General features: G+C 41.6%; 1 protein-coding gene across 1 annotated transcript; it reads left to right on the top strand.

The window, feature by feature from the left end:
- Positions 1–277: 277 nt before the first annotated feature.
- ppp1r15b (protein phosphatase 1, regulatory subunit 15B) lies at positions 278–4,872 on the top strand. Its single transcript, XM_039808901.1, has 4 exons — positions 278–678; positions 1,471–2,817; positions 2,951–2,964; positions 3,899–4,872. Exons 1-4 carry the CDS (start codon positions 516–518, stop codon positions 4,106–4,108), a joined length of 1,734 nt encoding a protein of 577 aa, XP_039664835.1. The 5' UTR covers positions 278–515; the 3' UTR covers positions 4,109–4,872.
- Positions 4,873–18,341: the final 13,469 nt, after the last annotated feature.

Genomic DNA, 18,341 nt, shown 5'->3' with positions numbered 1-18,341 from the left:
AAAGGAATTTTTGCTGTTAATTTGCTTTCCATCTTTGAGAACTTTCTACCATTTTAAATTCCCTAATTTCGCTTTCATGTAATTTTTATTAAACTAATGTGAGCTGCTATAAAAAGGGTTTTCCTGGTGGTGGTGGAAATTACGGGCAGTTTCCATGCGTCATGCGTTACGTGACCCGAAGGAGGTTTTGTTACGTGAGGGGCGTGGGGTTTGACGAGTGACAACTACCTTGTCCAATCACAGCTTCGCTTGACTTAACGCCTTCTTACCTTAAAAGGAATGGTGTTGCAATCTCGAGACATTCACCTCTTCAACAACGAACACAGCAGACAAACATGGAGAAAATATATGAGATTATTTGACGAAGGAGATCAAAATATGGCACCTACTTGCCGGAAAATGAAGCGACAGCACATCGACGCATATCTGTCACTGACAAATACGCGAAATCTGTTGGTTTTTGACGAGGAATACCAGAATACGTGAGGATTGTAATCCAAATTGAAGAAAAAAAAATGTCGACGGTCGTAGGTCCCGAGAAGGTTTCTGAACGGACGGCGATGGAGAGGTTCGGTAGCGGAGGGATGGCGCTTCTGCCTTGGACTAAACAGATGCTCACCGTACTTTGGGAACAGCTTCGGCTGCTGGTTCAAGTCATATACTACACCTTCATGTCAGGTAAGAAAAAAAGTCAAATTAAAATGTATGTTGTTGGTCTGATATAGTTTATTTGCTTTTAACGCCACTCATTTGTGTTGTGACCGTTGTGACTGGTTTACAGTCGATACTCCCCTTTGTGAAAGTATCGTTAACCGTATAACGCTAACGAACATTCACAATACGAATCCACCATAACATTAAGAACCCTTGAATGTCTTAATATTACCAGTCATATTAGGGGTTTGTTGGTCCCAGTTATCTATTTTTTTGATACGTGAGTTTGTTTACGTCCTAATCCATCCAGTTAACGTTATTGTACTTCCCATTCTAATACATTAATGCTCCCTGTAAAGTCCCTGGTACTCCATAGTGAATTATATACTGTATGATTTGTTATGGTATAAATCGTGAAGCACAGTTCTGCTGTCAGAATTATCTGGTCAAAGCAAGTATCATGTCAAATTTCATTACATGGATTCGTGCCATCTCTGACAAAATGGCATAACCAGATGTACTTCTGATTACAGCAATGGATACTGTTATGTATACATATCAAAGTCAACTTGGGTTTGGGTAAAATTAAAATCTGCATCTATCCAGCCATATAGTGGTTGTATTCTTATATGGTCTTTAATCAAGGGCATTTTTTGAAAGCATAAAACAAAGAAGCAAAATCATTTTTATTTTATTTTTAATAGTTTGTTTTTAATAGTCCATGTCATGATGACCTAAAAGAAGATCATAGTGTAACTTAAACCATTCTCTTGAATTGACTTTAAATCCACTAACATTTTTCTCCTGATTTTCCAGTTTTCCAGATGTTCAGGTTTGAGGTTCACGTGAGAATCACCGACGAGACCGGTCAACACATCCAGCACATGACCACGGCAGCAAACCCAACCGAATCCTTCCTGTTCTCTTCGTTGTTTGACGGCGACAACGGAGTGATAGTTGGAGGCTCAAATCCCCTCTCTAACTTCTGTACTGACGTGGGCGACTCCTTCGCTGGGAAATCCACCGCCGAGGCCCTGCTGTCCACTCTACGTGCCGACGACCTGTGCTGCGGACTGGTGGATGATTTCGTGTCTGGCAAAGAAGACGGCATCTTTCTAGGACATCAATCCACTTGGAAAATGGGCTTCCCTGGCGACTGGAACATCTTTGTATCGAGCAGCGACAGCTCCAGCTCCAACGACAGCTGCCATAGAAGTAGTGAGAAAGTCTTTAAACAGGAAAATTCAGAAGAGGAGAAAGGTTTTCACTGGAGTAGCGAAGAAGACCAGAACATAGTCGAATTTGACAGTGAGGAAGGTAAGGCGCTTTGGGAGTCTCTGTCAAAATCTAGTGATCCTTACAACCCCTTCTTTTTCTCTGCATGCATTTCAACAAACACCATCATGGGGAAAAGTAAAGACAAAGGGATGGACAGTGACGCTGGCCTCGTGTCAGCGAGCAAGGCCAGCGAGGAGATGTTGGGGCCTCAAGGCCTGAACATCTGGGTCAGTCGATCTGACAGCGAGAGCAGTTGGAGCAGCTGGGCCAGTTCGGACAGTTCGAGCCCCGACATCGACGAGGAGAGCGAGAGGCTCTTGGAGTTCTTCAGCAGTCCCCAAGACCCCTACAATCCCATGTGCTTCACTGCGTGCACATTCAGCAGCACCTCCTCACCTCAAACCACCCCCACGGTCTCGAAACAACAAGCCTCACTTCCGCCACCTTCCTCCAAGTCTGACACAGACACGGAGGAGAAGGAGAGCAGCTTTCCTCCTTCATCTGAGGATGACGAAGAAGAACAGCTGTGGAAATCTCTCTGCCCAAAGGACGACCCGTACCACCCTCTAAACTTCCAGGCCTGCCTCCTCAGCTCCCCAACAACAACAACAACAACAACAACACCGCAGTTGGGTGAAGATCCAGATCCCCTTGATGTCCACCACACAAAAAAGCCACCCACTAAGGCAAAGAAATGTAAAAGGAAAAAAAAAAAACAAAAAAAAAAACCAGGAGAGCGCCCGCCCCCCCCGGGGGGGGGGGGGAAAAAAAAACCCCCCCCCCAAAAAAAAAAGGGGGGGGGGGAGGGGGGGGGGACCCCACGCAAACCACCGGGGAGAGGAAAAAAAAAAAAGCAAGGCCAGGAGAAAAAAACCCCCCCCCCCCGCGGGGGGGGGGGCGCCCCCCCCCCCGGGGCTGGGGAGGGGCGGTGCGCCCCCCGCCCCGCCGGGGGGGAGGAAAAAAAGGGGGGGGGGCCGCCCCCAGAAAAGGGTTTTTTAAAGTTCCAAATTTTTTAAAGTTACCAGAAAAAAGGTCATTATCTAAAAAAATTTTATTAAATTTTATAATTAGATTGAGAAGAACCCCATGTGGGATTTGAATTAAAAATAGTCTACCCTGTAAATACAACAGAGCATTAAAATGGCTTTGATATATCTAGATGAAAGGTTAGATAAACGCAGCTGTTCCACTGTGGACTGAACAGCTTAAATTGGTAGTAATATAGCCAGTGTAAAAAAAACAAAAAAAACACGTTTGAAGTCGATGTCTTTAGGTAGCTGAGACTTCTTTCTAATCAGTTTCATTAACCCAAGACACCGAACCCTACTGATCCTTTATTTGAAGTTTACATGATTTTTTTTTTTAATCTTCTGCTGACTGTTGTAATCTCTTGTGCTAAGATACGGTTAACTCCTGCCTCAGCTGACACATACTGCGCTGCACGGTGTGTTAAGCTGTGCTGTTGTTTGTTGTCGGTTAGCAACGGCCGCTGGTCGTCATGACTAAGCCAGGCATCTGACTCGAGCGAGTCATTAGAGAGTTCAACTTCCACGTTGGACTGAATGTGAAGTTGCAGCAGTATTGCTCGCTTTGAAATATCTTGCCAACTAATACCCTGTTTTATCAGACTCAAAAAATAAACCATAGTCTTATTCTTAGTCAGTCAGTGCTAGGAAACTTCATAACTAATATGTATATATTAGGTTTTGATCCACATAAAACGTATCTCTGAGTGGTAATAATATAATAATTTTTCTTTTTATAGATGTTTAATGAGTCTTGTTGAAGGGTGCCTGAGGCCTAAGATTTTCTTTGCCAACGACTGCTTCTTTGTAATTGTTGAGAATAAAGACCTTAAAATGACTTAACATCAGTAGCAGGTTATAAACCCACAACATGCACACATAAACATCACATGACCATCACTGTTTATTACATTTTTGTCTTGATTTCTTCTGGCCTTCAGGTGCAATTTTCTCCTCTGGTCCAAGTCCATGTCATGCGGACCTGGCCGTTTGCTCGCCAGGCGTCTCGTAAAGGACACTGGGAAGAAATGGCACGAGACCGGGACCGCTTCCGGAGGCGGGTCCAGGAAACGGAGCAGGCCATCGGCTACTGCTTCACCCAGCCCCACCGAGAGAAGATCCGGGCGTATCTGGACGGTGCCTTGAAATAAATAACAGTCCTGAACACTGAATGTTTTATTTCCTTTTCGGATGAGAACTTGTGATTGGTTGCAATGCAACAGTGATTTTGATTTTAGGCCAATTAGAAATTGGATGTTGGGCCAACCTTAATGTTCAGTGTCAAGTTGAACAACCTTGTACCTCAAAAGGTTTTATACATTTTGTGACTGTTGCACTGACTGACACTTTCTCCTATTAAGCTCAGCATTAACGTGTGGAATGTTGTTTTTGTATGCCTTATATACTGACCTAGTAATGTAACTTATTTATGCCCTATGGAGCTTGTTTTTTTTATTTTGTACTTTTGGTTTTAACTGTGTTTTTATATGTGTGAAAAAAAAACCAGTGGTGAATCTAGAAGTTAAAAGTAGATAATGATGATATCGTAAGAAAGCAGAGCTTTACAGTACAAAGTGTTTGGAAAAGATTTTTGTTTAAGCATGATGTATAGATATGATGTTTTGGTGCAATTCTTGTCTTTTGTAGTGTTCAAATATTTAAGTTTTTGATATTTAAGTTTTGTCTTGTGTTTTCTTATTTGGTGGCACATAATAGCAGCCTTTTAGCACCGAGTGTGGAGATGGATATCTTTATTATTATATTGACCGGAAAGATTCAAATACTTTGTCCTATGTGACTGGACTCAGCTCTTCATGGTAACGTCATGTAGACAGAAAGATGTCCCAAAACAAATTGTCTGTAGCAAATTTCTTATTAGGTGCTTTGCCAGATCAATAAAATTTGTTACACTGTATGTTATATTGTTCTCTGTTTCACAATGCGGCTCGAGGTTTGACAAAGAGGCGAGATGCAACTTTTATTTATTCTACTTAACTAAAAGCAAACAACACACAGACGCCACGGTTGTGCATGTACTTGGAATGACTAGTCCCTCTGCCGTTTTCTGCCTTGGGTGTAACGGGGAAGTGGAGAGAGTACACAAGTTCCCAGAAATATGCAAACAACACGCACACAAATTCTCAGTTGGCTGGGGTGTGCAATAGTGCTCGTATCAGCTGTCGCAGCCTTTTGTAAGGACACATACTTGACAAAATGTCCTTTACAAAAGGCTGAAATTGTGAGATAAAATCAGTTCAAATGTTTAAAAAAAGAAAAGAAAATCACATCTACAAATGTTGCGAAAAAGTTGAGTGTGTATCATTGATTCTTTTAAAAATGCTGCACAGCACAGTCGCAACAACAACACTCTGCTGTCTGCTGTCTCAGCAGAAACATGCTGCAGAAAAGCTAAACACAACGTTCTTAAAAACCGAGTCAGGAGATTTGATCGCGTGAGCAGCACGTTCCAGGACAGCACCTTCAGCCTCACGGTCAAACACACCAGTTTAACCTCTCACCTAGTTTTGCCACACGCGGTGTGCTCCGTCAGTCTGGGTGCGAGGTTTCCACTGCACCCTGTGAAGCTACACCTTGTGTCTGACATCCACCTAGGGTGAGACCTGGGTCACTGCATAACCTGGTTTCCTTTGTTAGTGCTGTACCTTCCGTCCTTCAAATTAAAGACGATACATTTAAAAAAAATGTCCAACGTTGGACTTTAAAGTGGAAGTTTTGTCTGTTTTCATTATTTCAACAGAATTGCCGTGTCTCAGCCTGTAGTTTGGACTTGCTTGATGCTGAAATGTAGTCGTTGATACTGTTAAAACAACAGCTCCAAGAAGAGTTCTCTGCACTCTTCTACACAATGTTGCCCAGTTTTAACCTAAATGTATGGATCTGCAAAAAATAAAAATAAAAAAGTGCACTGGGTTTTACAGTATGTATGCAGTCTGATACATTTTTGCTTCCTCTTATGTCTCTCATATATTTAGGATTCAGTTAAATGTCTGTAACAGTATGTAGAAATAATTGAAAATACACGTGTTTTGCTAAATCTTTCCTCACTCATCCCTGCCTCTTTCACATGTAACTTGTGTCTCTCTCGCTCTCTTTCTCTCTCTCTCTCCTCTCTACACACACACACACTCAGGAGCTTATAATTTCCCAGAGGGCTGTGCGTGTCTCGGTGCAGCCTAACTGCTGTAAGGCTGTCGTAAGACAAGGGTTAAAAACACCAAGTATGATGAAATGACTTTCCAGAGGGATGAAATCAATTAGCAGTTCTTCAACACTCTCCCCACCCGACCACACACACACACACACACACACACACACACACACACACACACACACACACACACGGAGCATGGTGCAAAGGTGAGCAATTTCTGACATTGTTGCTGTGTCAACCAAGAGGTGGGTCATTTGCTGATGTTATCCCCTAGCCCTATCTACCGTGTGTGTGTGTGTGTGTGTGTGTGTGTGTGTGTGTGTGTGTGTGTGTGTGTGTGTGTGTGTGTGTGTGTGTGTGTGTGTGTGTGTGTAGAATGTATCTCATGCTGCTCTTGCACACAGAAAAATAAAGGGTTCTTTGTTGAGTTTAGTGGTTCTAAATCGAACCCTCAAAGATCCCTTAAAGAAAATTAAAATGTGAAAAGAGTTTGGTTATGTTTTAATATACATTACCTGAAGTATTTTAAACATCTCGGACATCATGGAGGCTCTACTGTATGTGGAAACACTGGAGCATGTCGCTTTAGGAAACCTTTTAATTGAAGATCTCTGTTCTGGTATGAAGCAACAAAAAAAGAAAAATGACATCTCACCAGACACTCAACCAACCATTCAGCTCCAAGTCCAGTCCAGAATATTAAAATGTCTTATGCTGTACAGTTTGTAAAATACTTTAAGGTAAATATGTGATTTGTGTGTTTGGGCTAATTTTACTAGCTTTTTCCAGGACTACAAGCTAGTAAGTGGACTTTGAGTTAAACTAAATTGTATCAAACCCTCTTATTTGTTAGGAAACGGAAGAAGTTCTCTCACTACTGATGCTTTTCAGAGCTTTATTTTGCATCCTTAGTTATTTACAGCCATCAAAACATGGGCTTCCCACAATACAAGCCTGGGGAAACATTTGTGTTAAGAGTGTACATTTTCTAGATGCTGTGCCTTTGTTCCTGGGGCTTTTTCGAGCTGACCTGATGACATTAGCTGTGAGCTGAGATGTGAAAAACTAATTCTAATGTTTGATTTTCCTTGGTTTGTGAGGACAAGGGTGATGGGTGGTTGCGTGTGTGTTGCCTAGCTGGCAGCCCTGTTTCTGATTAAGCCGATTTAGCCTGCTTTTATCCAGAGTTGGCTGAGGGTTGCAGCGTCCTGCTCAAGGGCACTGCAGCAAGTTGCGTAATGTCCGTCAGAAGTGACTGACCGTTTGATTCCCAGTCGCTGGGTGATGTGTCACATTGTAGCTCCCACTTTCCCTTCCCTTCTCCTTTTTTTCACGAAACCACTCCTCTCTTCGCATCTTTGTCTCCATCCTTCTCCTCCTCATCCTCTCCCAGTATCACTAGCTCTGTGGCCTAGGCGACCCCGTCTCCAGGCAACCGGCAGGAGTGGCGAGGCGTTGAAAGGATTGCAGGTGATTGCAGCAGCGGAAGAATCAGCAGCAGCAGCAGCAGCAGAGGCAGTGGGTTTTCAGTAGCGCGTGTACACACACACACACACACACACACACACACACACACACACACACACACACACACACACACACACCCCCCCCCCCCCCCCCCACACACACACACGCGTGGTTGCCCCTCTCACTCGCCTGCCAGAGAGGGTATCTCCTGGGTCACAATTAGCTGATGATGCAATCTACCACCAGCTATTGTGTCTGACACCAAGTCATACAGACAGACTGTATGAAATGCAAAAGGCAGCAGAGCTAATCTTCCCGTTTATTGTACAGTTCACTTTATGTACAAAATACCAGGAATAACTACCTGATACTACCTCATCTGTCTTTTAATTGTGTAGTTCTGTTCATTTATATATTCTCTTTGTGACTTAAGCACTTATGTGCTTATGTACCTTTAAGGTTTAAGGATCCACAGGGGATTCATGCTTTCACTTAGACTCACATAGTCTGGCTCAGTGATTAACAAAGTGGACTTTAGGGTCCCTTGTGGAGCCTTCAAGGGGCTCCAGAAGCCCTCAGCAAAAAATTAGGGAATGATTCACTTCAAGAGAATGAATGAAAACAACAATTCAGAGAATAATCCCTATCATTCCGAACACCGTTAATGCCCCCATTTATGCAGCTCATACCAGTGATTATGAAATAGACCGTGTGAATAGTGTGTGACAAACACACATGTGGTAAACACGTATATCTATTTCAACATCCGCTCATGAGGATTAGCTGTCTGACCAACAGGCAGACGGGCTGAACACCGTGCGCTTACTGCTCGCTGTATTTTTGCCAGTGTGTGTGTGTGTGTGTGTGTAGTGTTTCCTTTGAGCCAGTGGGGGACACGCCTTTCCTCTCTGGTACGTGACCCAACACAGACACAATGGTTACTCACCGAGGGCAGTGACAGCAAGAAAAAGGCATTTGCATTAGAGTTCAAATGATTATATTCTAATTGATATTCAAGCAAAGGGTGACACCGTCTAAAATGTAAACAGTTGATATGTTAAAAGAAATAACTGCCTTTACATGTTCTTAAAAAAAACAACGTTATTAGCCTTACAAGCAGTGGTGGGAGAAAGTACTCCGATCTTTTTACTCTGTAGAAATACTGTAATACAAGTAAAAGTAAAAGTTCTGCTTTAAAATGTTACTTAAGTAAAACTACAAAAGTATTAGCATCAACATATACTTAAAGTACTATAAGTACAAGTACTCATTATGCAGAATGAGTACCCATTTCAGAATAATATATATTATATTATTTGATTATCATTGTTGATGCATTAATCAGAATCAGAATGCTTTATTGATCCCCTCAGGGAAATGATTTAGTTGCAGTTTCTCACAGTCAAATGCAAGGTGTATAAGATTAAGAAAAGAGCAAGTCAATAAGTGTATAAAGTAACATAGCTGCAGTAAGAAAGGAATAAAAACGTTACGTAGAAGCAAAGTGAGATTAGGTCACAAATAAGATTAGGTTAAAAAGATTGTTTCAAATGGATTGTACAAATTCTGCTGTAGTGCAGTGTCAACATGTAATACAACATAAGTACAGTGTGAATTCTAAGTAGCAGCAGTGAATAAATAAAACATTTTGCACAGTTACAGTGGCTTGCATAACTTTACACACCCATGCTAAAGTTGACAAAAAAGAGGAATAAAAAACCATCTTTTGGAAATTGATCTTAATGCCTTAATTAAAAAAATTAGGAAAAATCCAACCTTTAATGACACCAGTTTTCTTTGTGAATGAATAATGTGTCGTAAATAAATAAATCTTTTTCCTTAAAATACAGGAGGCATAAGTATACACACCGCTATGTTAAATTCCCATAGAGGAAGGCAGATTTGTATTTTTAAAGGCCAGTTATTTCATGGATCCAGGATACTATGCATCCTGATAAAGTTCCCTTGGCCTTTGGAATTAAAATAGCCCCCCCCCCCCCACATCATCACATAGCCTTCACCATACCTAGAGATTGGCATGGGGTACTTTCCATAAGATCACCTCTCAATGCAAATCAAACCAGCTATTAGGCTAACTGAAATAAAACCATGCCAATCTCTAGGTATTTATTATTTTTAACATGCAAAGTAGTGACGTATAAAAAAGTACAATATAGGTTTCCAAAATGTATTAGAGCAGAAGTATAAAGTATAAAAAATGTTCTCAATTGCACAGTACTTGAGTAAGTGTACTTAACAGTTACTTTCCACCACTGATTACAATCAAGAACAGAACGTAGTTCCATGCTTTAGTGAAATGTTCATTTGGAACAGTGATAAAGCAGATGAATCAGAAATAATAGAAATAGTTTTACGACATGTGTTGGGAATGCAGTTAGAATCTCCCTGCGGTTACCATGGCATCAAAATACCATTTACTGTAACAGTGTATTTGAAGTGTTTGGGGCTTCCTTCCACACCCAGAGGACCATATTTGGACATCATATCTCATCTGTATCTCAGACAAGTAATAACAAAACTGTCTAGCCACTGAACTGTGGGACTCTGCTGCCCTCATGTGGTAAAACGGACGACATCACGGCCAAATAAAGGGTGTTAGGCTACCATATTGGTCCGAATATAAGACGTTTCCCCCCCCCCCTGGAAATACGTCTGAAAAAGTAGGGTCATATTTGGGGTCTAGACTTTCAGCTGGTCAAGTCTCCAGAGGCTGGTTTTAGAACGTAAGGGACGTCGCCTGTCACATTACATTACATGACATGTCATTTAGCTGACGCTTTTATCCAAAGCGACTTCCAATTAAATGATTCGAAGCTGCGAACTCTAACAAGTAGTAGCCTAAGTGCAAGTACATTAGCTTTAAATAAGCAAAACTACAAGAAAAAAAAAATTATATTATATATATATATATATATATATATATATATATATATATATAATACATACATATAATATATATATATATATATATATACACACACACACACACACACACACACACACACACACACACACATACAGTGGCAAGAAAAAGTATGTGAACCTTTTGGAATTTCTTTTTTTTTTAGGATTATTTTTTTGGGGGCTTTTGCCTTTAATGTATAGTGACAGTGGATAGACTGGAAAGGGGGAGAGAGACGGGGGACGACACACAGCAAAGGGCAGCAGGTCGGATTCGAACCCACGCCGCTGCAGGACTCAGCCAACATGGGGTGAACACTCTTACTTTTTGGAATTTCATTGTTTTCTGAATAAATGTCATAAAATGGGATCTGATCTTCATCTCAGTCAAGGGTATTGACAACCATAATGTGTCTAAAATAACACAAACAAAAACTCATTCAACATTGAAAATGGCAGTGGAAAAAGTATGTGAACCCTTAGAATTAACTGGTTGACCCCCCCCCACCCCCTTGGCAGCAGTAACCTCAACCAGGCGCTTCCTGTAGCTGTGGATCAGACCTGCACATCGTTGAGGAGGATTCTTAGCCCATTCTTCCTGGCAGACCTGCTGTAGCTCTGTCACATTCTTTGGACGTCTCATGTGTAATGACCCTCTTCAAGTCAATCCGTATCATCTCTATTGGGTTGAGGTCTGGGCTCGGACTTGGCCACTCCAGAAGGCGGATTTTATTTTTCTGAAGCCAGTCTGTTGTGGACTTGCTCCGGTGTTTTGGGTCGTTGTCCTGTTGCATCACCTTCTACACAGTTTCAGCTGACATACAGACAGTCTCACGTTATCCGTAGCTTGCCTGGACATCTTTGTCAGACTACAACGAGGACCACAATTGAAATAAGTTTGTAACTTTCTTGTGTTATCCTCGACAGTTCTGATAAATGTACAATGTCACTGTGTTGGCATCTTGTTATGCATTTATTTCTGTTACTGTCTAATAAATCAATCAATCAATCAATCAATCCTGAAGAATTGTCCGATATACTTGGGTATTCATCTTCCCCTCAGTGATTCCAAGCTGGCCAGGCCCTGATGAAGCAAAGCAGGCCCGTACTTGACGGTTGGGATGATGTTTTCATGATGATATGCCGTGCCGATTCTACGGCAGATGTAGTGCTGTGTGGCATTTCCAAATAGTTCAATCTTAGTTTCGTCAGTCCACAAAACATTTTGCCAGTATCCGCTGAGTGTCAATGTGCTCTTTTGCAAACTTTAGGCGTGCAGCAATGTTCTTTTTGGTAAGCAGTGGTTTCCTTGGTGGTGTCCTGCCGTAGATACGCTGCCTGTTCAATGTTCTACGTATTGTAGACTCATGAACAGAGATGTTAGCCAGTTCCAATGATGCCTTCAAGTCTTTGGCCGTCATTCGGGATTGTTTCTTGACCTCAGTGATGAGTCTTTGTTGTGCTCTTGGTGTCATTTTGACTGGGCGCCCACTTCTTGGTAGAGTAGCAACAGTCCCAAAGTGTCTCCATTTGTAGATTGTTTGCCTAACTGGTGGATTTCTAAAGTCTTTGAAATAACTTTGTAACCCTTGCCAGCTTTATGTAAATCAACAATTCTTGATCGTAGAGCCTCTGAAAGCTCTTTTTGGCGAGGCATGGCTCACATAAGCGTGTTCTTCTTGTGCAGAGCAATAACTCCAAAAGTTTGAGGGGTTTTTATCAGTCAGAGTAGCTGTAGTCCACACCTCCAAACTCAGCATCTTAACGAGACCCCATTTAGCTTTTTTGAGGTCATTAACTCGAGGGTTCACATACTTTTTCCACAAGCACTATGAGTTTTTTTTTTGTGGTTGTTCTCAATAAAGACATGAAAGATCAAAAAAAATGTTGTGTTATTATTTTAGACACATTATGGTTGTCAATACCCTTGACTTAGATGAAGATCAGATCACATTTTATGACAAATTTATTCAGAAAACCATGAAATTCCAAAAGGGTTTACATACTTTTTCTTGCCACTGTATGTATATATATATATATATATATATATATATATATATATATATATATATATACATACATACAGTGGCAAGAAAAGTATGTATATATATATATATATATATATATATATATATATAAGAGATTTTTTTTAGCCTTAGAAGATGGGGGATATAGGGTTTGACCATGTCCTGGATGTAAGCTGGGGCTGATCCGTTCGTGGACTGAATCTTGTTGTTGTGATTTCCTCCCCCAGTCTGAAAACATGATCATCTGAAGGTGTTCTCCCTGCGAGCCGGGGGACCTGGGGAGGGAAGTTAAACAACGTTTGAAGAGTTTGCATTTCGGGGTAACTGATCCCTCAAATCCCTCAAACAGCTGGCAGAACTGACTCGATACTGACTTGAAACAAAGACTTGATCATGTGGACTTTGTGTGCTGCCAGTTGCAGTAAATCTCAGTCCCTTTGCACTTTTCTTGCGCTTCCAAAATTCTGTTGCTACTCAGCAAGAAATATCTTATGTATTTCCTTGTTTGAAATCTGATTCAATGTCTTAAAAGTTTGTCCATCAGCAAAGTTCCTCAATGTCTTTTGCCTTTTCATACGTTGTTGACGTTTCATTGGATTTCACAAGATGTTTAGATGAAATATAAGCAGTATCCCATCAGTCCTGTATATTTAGGTTTCTTGGCCAGCTGGAGGATGAATTGACATCTGGTGTCCGCCAGAGGGAGACAGAGTCGTACAGAAAATGTCTCATGTTTTCTGAAGATGAACTTAATGATCTCTCTCAATAGAAATATACATATAAATAAAAATAAAGAGAATTAAAATGACGTTATTTAAGAAGCATTATTTTTCGGATTACTTGAAGCAGCTAGGTACAGAAAACTCTGTGTGTATTATTTTGACAGTGAAACAGATATTTGTGTCTCACTCTTACAAGCTTTGTCTGGAGCCCAAGGGTGTAACTTTGGGTTCAACATTGGGAGGGTTAATATGGTGCTAAAATATGGTGCTAAAACAGTCTCATAAGTATTTGCAACTTGTAAAACGCAATTTACAAATGAACACAGAGTGATTTGTATTCGGAAATCTGTGTTGTATCTGTGCCTCTAATTTGTGACTTGTGAAACACAATGCAGAAATGAATGCAGAGTGATTTGTATGAGATCTCCAATTATCTAGAGAAGTCCCGGGACATGTATGCATGTATTGAAAAAAGTGACAAAAACCTCGAAAAAACTGTCGAAAAAAAAAAGAAGACACAAATATTAAAAGGCGACAAATGTCGGAAAAAAACGGCAAAAAAACCTTGAAAAAGGTGAGAAAAACGTCGAAAAAAGTGCCAAAAAGGAGAAGAACTCTCAGAAAAAAAGCGGCAAAGACATTAAAAAAGGAACTAAAACTTCGGAAAAGTGGCCGGGTTGGCTCAGTTGGTAGAGTATAGGCGCACATATATGGAGGTTTACTCCTCGTCGCAGCGGCCGCGGGTTTGACTCCGACCTGCGGCCCTTTGCTGCATGTCATTCCCCCCTCTCTCTCCCCTTTCATGTCTTCATCTGTCCTGTGGAATTAAAAGCCTAAAATGCCCCAAAAAATTACTTCAGAAAAAGCCCAGTTTTGATTATTGGAGGGGTTGTAACCCCCTTATTCCCCCCTGTAAATTACACCTATGCTGGAGTCTTTGACCAATAATCAAAACTGACCAGTACAAGCCCCCCCCCCCCAAAAAAATAAATAAAACTATCATAATTTTCTTTACATGCAATAAAGACATTTGCACCATAACTTGATGCAATAAAGGCACAAATTATTGCATAAAAATTCACCAGAATGCAAAAAAATGAAGTGTTTGATTTTTAAATTAATATTTTGCTCAAAAGTGGAGGTCTCAACACCCCCCCCCCCTCCACAATGTTGAACCCAAAGTTACACCCTCTGTTGTTTGGAGTTCAAAGGTTCTGAAGCCCGCCTGTCTCCTCAGGTGATACATTTAGTTTTCTAAATTTAGGAGCAGGGAGGGGGAAGCTCCGTCAGGCCTGCAGGCTGTTAACACGAGTCACAAGCTCTCGTATGGAGCCGAGCCATGCGTTATTCACCTCAGATTTACATAAGACACAATTGGGCGGACAGCGCCAGACATGTGTACACCTGAGCTGTGTGTGTGCATATCTAGTGTACAGTTTGTAAGCGTCTCCCTCTCTCTCTTTCTTTGCCACCTGAGGTTTTTGCCGCTCTGCCAACGGATGTTGATGCAATATGGACGCGGGCAAATACCCTCAGCCTCTTCACTGAATCCCTTGGTTAGCCATTACAACAAGAGAGAGGGAGGGAGAGACTGCCAGATAAAGAATAACATTGTTTCTGTGCACATTTGTCTTCTAGCTCTCTATCTGATGTCTCTGTTTGCTTAGGGCCTGAAGCCAAAGGCTTAGTTGGATTGTGAAATAAACACAGGTTGGATTAGCCATGAATTACTTCAGAATTCCTTCACCATGATGCAATTGTTTAGCATTATATATCTGCATGTGCTCCAACAAATAACAATTAAAAGATTTACATTTCTTCCCTTTGTGGCAAATTGGTAAGAATTTTGAACAGATGAACTTGTTTTAGCTATGTCGCCAGAAATGTTAAACCGCTTTACAGTCTGCTTTCAACAGTAACACTGCTCAGTGCACAGCAGAACCACAATACAGGGTGCACGCAAATAATGATTTCAAATGATTATTGTTTTGTGCTGCTTGCCTTGTCAGATGGGTGGAGTTTGTGTGATAATAGCTTTGGCGATCAGATGAATCAGTAGTAGATTAAATAGGTTTTAAACGTTTACATGTTTTAAAACACTTGTGCAGGTAGTAGATTCATGTTTTGATAAGCTAACTGACACATTTCAGGTTTACACACCCTTCAAGTTTTGTTTTGCAGCAAGGCAAGGCAGCTTTATTTGTATAGGACATTTCAGCAACAGGGCAATTCAAAGTGCTTTACATAAAACATTAAAGAGCAGTTAAAAACGACTAAAAACAGATAAAGTACGAGAATAAAATTTACAGTGCAGTATAAGAAATGAGCAATTATTTAAAGAAAGGCAACATCAAAAAGAAAGGTCTTCAGCCTTAATTTGAAAGAACTGAGAGTTGCGGCAGTTTTCGGGGAGTTAGTTCCAGATATGTGGAGCATAAAAACTGAACGCTGCTTCCCCCTGTTTAGTTCGGACTCTGGGGACAGCAAGCAGACCTGTCCCAGACCACCTGAGAGGTCTGGGTGGGTCGTAGTGCAGCAGCTGATCAGAAATGTATTTTGGCCCTAAACCGTTTAGTTTAGGGCCGTTTAGTGAACCAGCAATACTTTTGCTGGTTTATAAATCAGCCTGAAAACAAAAACATGCTACATAGACAACAATGTTTAACAAAAACGAAAAATGTATTTTATGATAAAAGAAATTAGTTGAGAAATGAAGCCATGACACCCACACTCATCTTACGTACTGGTGTTAAAATGAGACGGGCAAGATATTTCATGTAAAACACATCTAAATCACATAAGCCTCTTTACGACCAAGCAGTCACAGGAACGTAGTTATAGGAACAGTCCACTTCTAAACAGTTCTACTAACTACTCCCAAAACAGTTTTTTGCCATTTGCATTCGCACTGGCCAAGTGGCCATCGGAACTGGTGGGAGGGGTAAGGGAGCGAAGCAAGCACGGCAGCGGTCTTTATAGCGTCGTCGCTTGACTTTAGCGCCACAGTAAAGAATAAACGGAGTTCGAACGGCGGCGTTTAAAGACTAGGCTGGAGTACTTTAACGGGGAAGCACAGAAGACGAAGGCTCCGGCGTGATATGATCCTAATTAATATGATGGAAGAAGACAGACGAGCAGAGCTCAACAGGCAAACGAAACTAGCATTAACAATTAGCTGGTCGAATGCGTGATGTTTGTCTTATGAGTTGGCATACGTAGGCGAATTGCAACAGACAGTGAAGAATATGAACTGTTTGTGTTAGGTAAGGTGTGTAAGTAGGAGCTGAAAGAGTTACAGGAACTGCGGCCAGAGGGACTTAATAATCCCCAAATTGGTCCAGTCGGAACATGAGAAAAAAAAGAGTTCTAGGAACGTTATGTTCTAGAAACTGCCAAAATCCCTCCAGTCGGAAAGTGGCTGTAGTCAAATTGTAGGAATTGACCATAGATGTCAATTTTGCCTGTTTTTTTTTATTATCTTTTCGGTGCTCTATCACCTTTTTCTTGCGGCTATTCTCTCTGTAGTGCAGGAAATGGAAAATGTTTCAGGTATCTAACATTGACCTTTATTTCTGTCCCTAAGTTAGTTCTGTGTAGAAAGAGGCCCCACCGTGTTTGCAGTGGGTGGGGGACTAAATCCTCCCTCCTGAATCCTGTTCCTTGTCTCTGTTTTTGTGTGTTTGCTTTCTCTTTTTATTTGTCTTCAAGCAGCTCCACACACACACACACACACACACACACACACACACACACACACACACACACACACACACACACACACACACACACACACACACACACACACACACACACACACACACACACACACACGCAACTGAAGATACCAGGTGTCCTGGTGGTTGTTTCTTCTTTCCGTAGCATCGGTGAAACAAGAAGGGAAGGAATCAAACAGGGACAAACAAGAAGACAAGGACAAACACAGCTGACATGTTTACAGTAAAATAAAAATATCAACATGATGAAAAACAGTACAATACAATGCACGAAATGACAAATGAAACATGATTGAGATAGACCACATCCAGGAAATGAAGTGGACAATCAGTGAGACTGACTGCCGAGCGAGCTAGAGAGTGAACGAAGAGAGGGAGTGCCATACAAAGCAGTAATCCGAGAAATACAAGGCTCTCCTCATATTGTTTCACAGTGGTTATGTCCTAAAGCACAAATAAACACAACCACACCTCCGCGGGAATTAGCAGTGAACGCAGAGCTTCATCCTGTCCGTTTCTATGGGTCTGTCAGTTAGACTTGTGCATCAATTTGAGACTGCACACACTGTATTTGCTGGGGGGTTACACACACACACACACGCGCGCGGGGGGGCCAAAGACTCTTTGTTACCACCCAGAAACGTCCCGCACACAGGAAAGCACTGCATATTATAGCTTTTACTTCTCAACCTGGCTGCAGTGATGTACAGGTGTACTCCTGTGACATCACTCTTGGGTGTAGTTACAGGTGCAACAGAGTGCATTTCTGACCGCACCCAACAGTGATTACTCTTAAAGTTTAGATCACAGGGTGTGCCTTTTGTATAACAATTGCATTATGCATTTTTGTGTGTGTTTTTAAGTGGTTTTTTGCTCAGATCTGCAGCATGTGTGTAAGTTCAGCATTAGGACAGCAGGCACCTGAACGCGCCCGCACGCGCACACAGCAGTACTATTAGCTTTGATTTACTGATCTGTGGCCAGTGATTTCATAACTTGGCTGGAAAAGTCATTGTTCTTTCTACTATGTGAGCACTTTATCTTTACACACAAATACATTCCAAATGGTAGCACAATCCCCTGGGCTTCCCCTGGCGAGGCTGTGTGTGTCGAACTCTGCCCGCCCTTCAGCTCCTTCTGCCTTGCCAGGAGTTTCTTTTGTTGATGTTGAGGTGCCTCCAAACTACATGCTGCCAACTGAAACCAAACAAGGTGGAGAGGAAATGAAGCACATGCACACAAAAGTCACCAGATGTGAAAAATGATGCTCAGCGTTGGTAAAGGAGGTGTTTTGGTTGACTCCCTCAGCTTTATCTCCTGACTTGGAGGACTGAGTTCCT

This window comes from Perca fluviatilis, chromosome 8 (genome assembly GCF_010015445.1).
Source record: "Perca fluviatilis chromosome 8, GENO_Pfluv_1.0, whole genome shotgun sequence".
NCBI classification, from domain to species: domain Eukaryota; kingdom Metazoa; phylum Chordata; class Actinopteri; order Perciformes; family Percidae; genus Perca; species Perca fluviatilis.
Note: the sequence above shows the minus strand (reverse complement) of the source record. Positions and strands in the feature narration are given on the sequence as shown.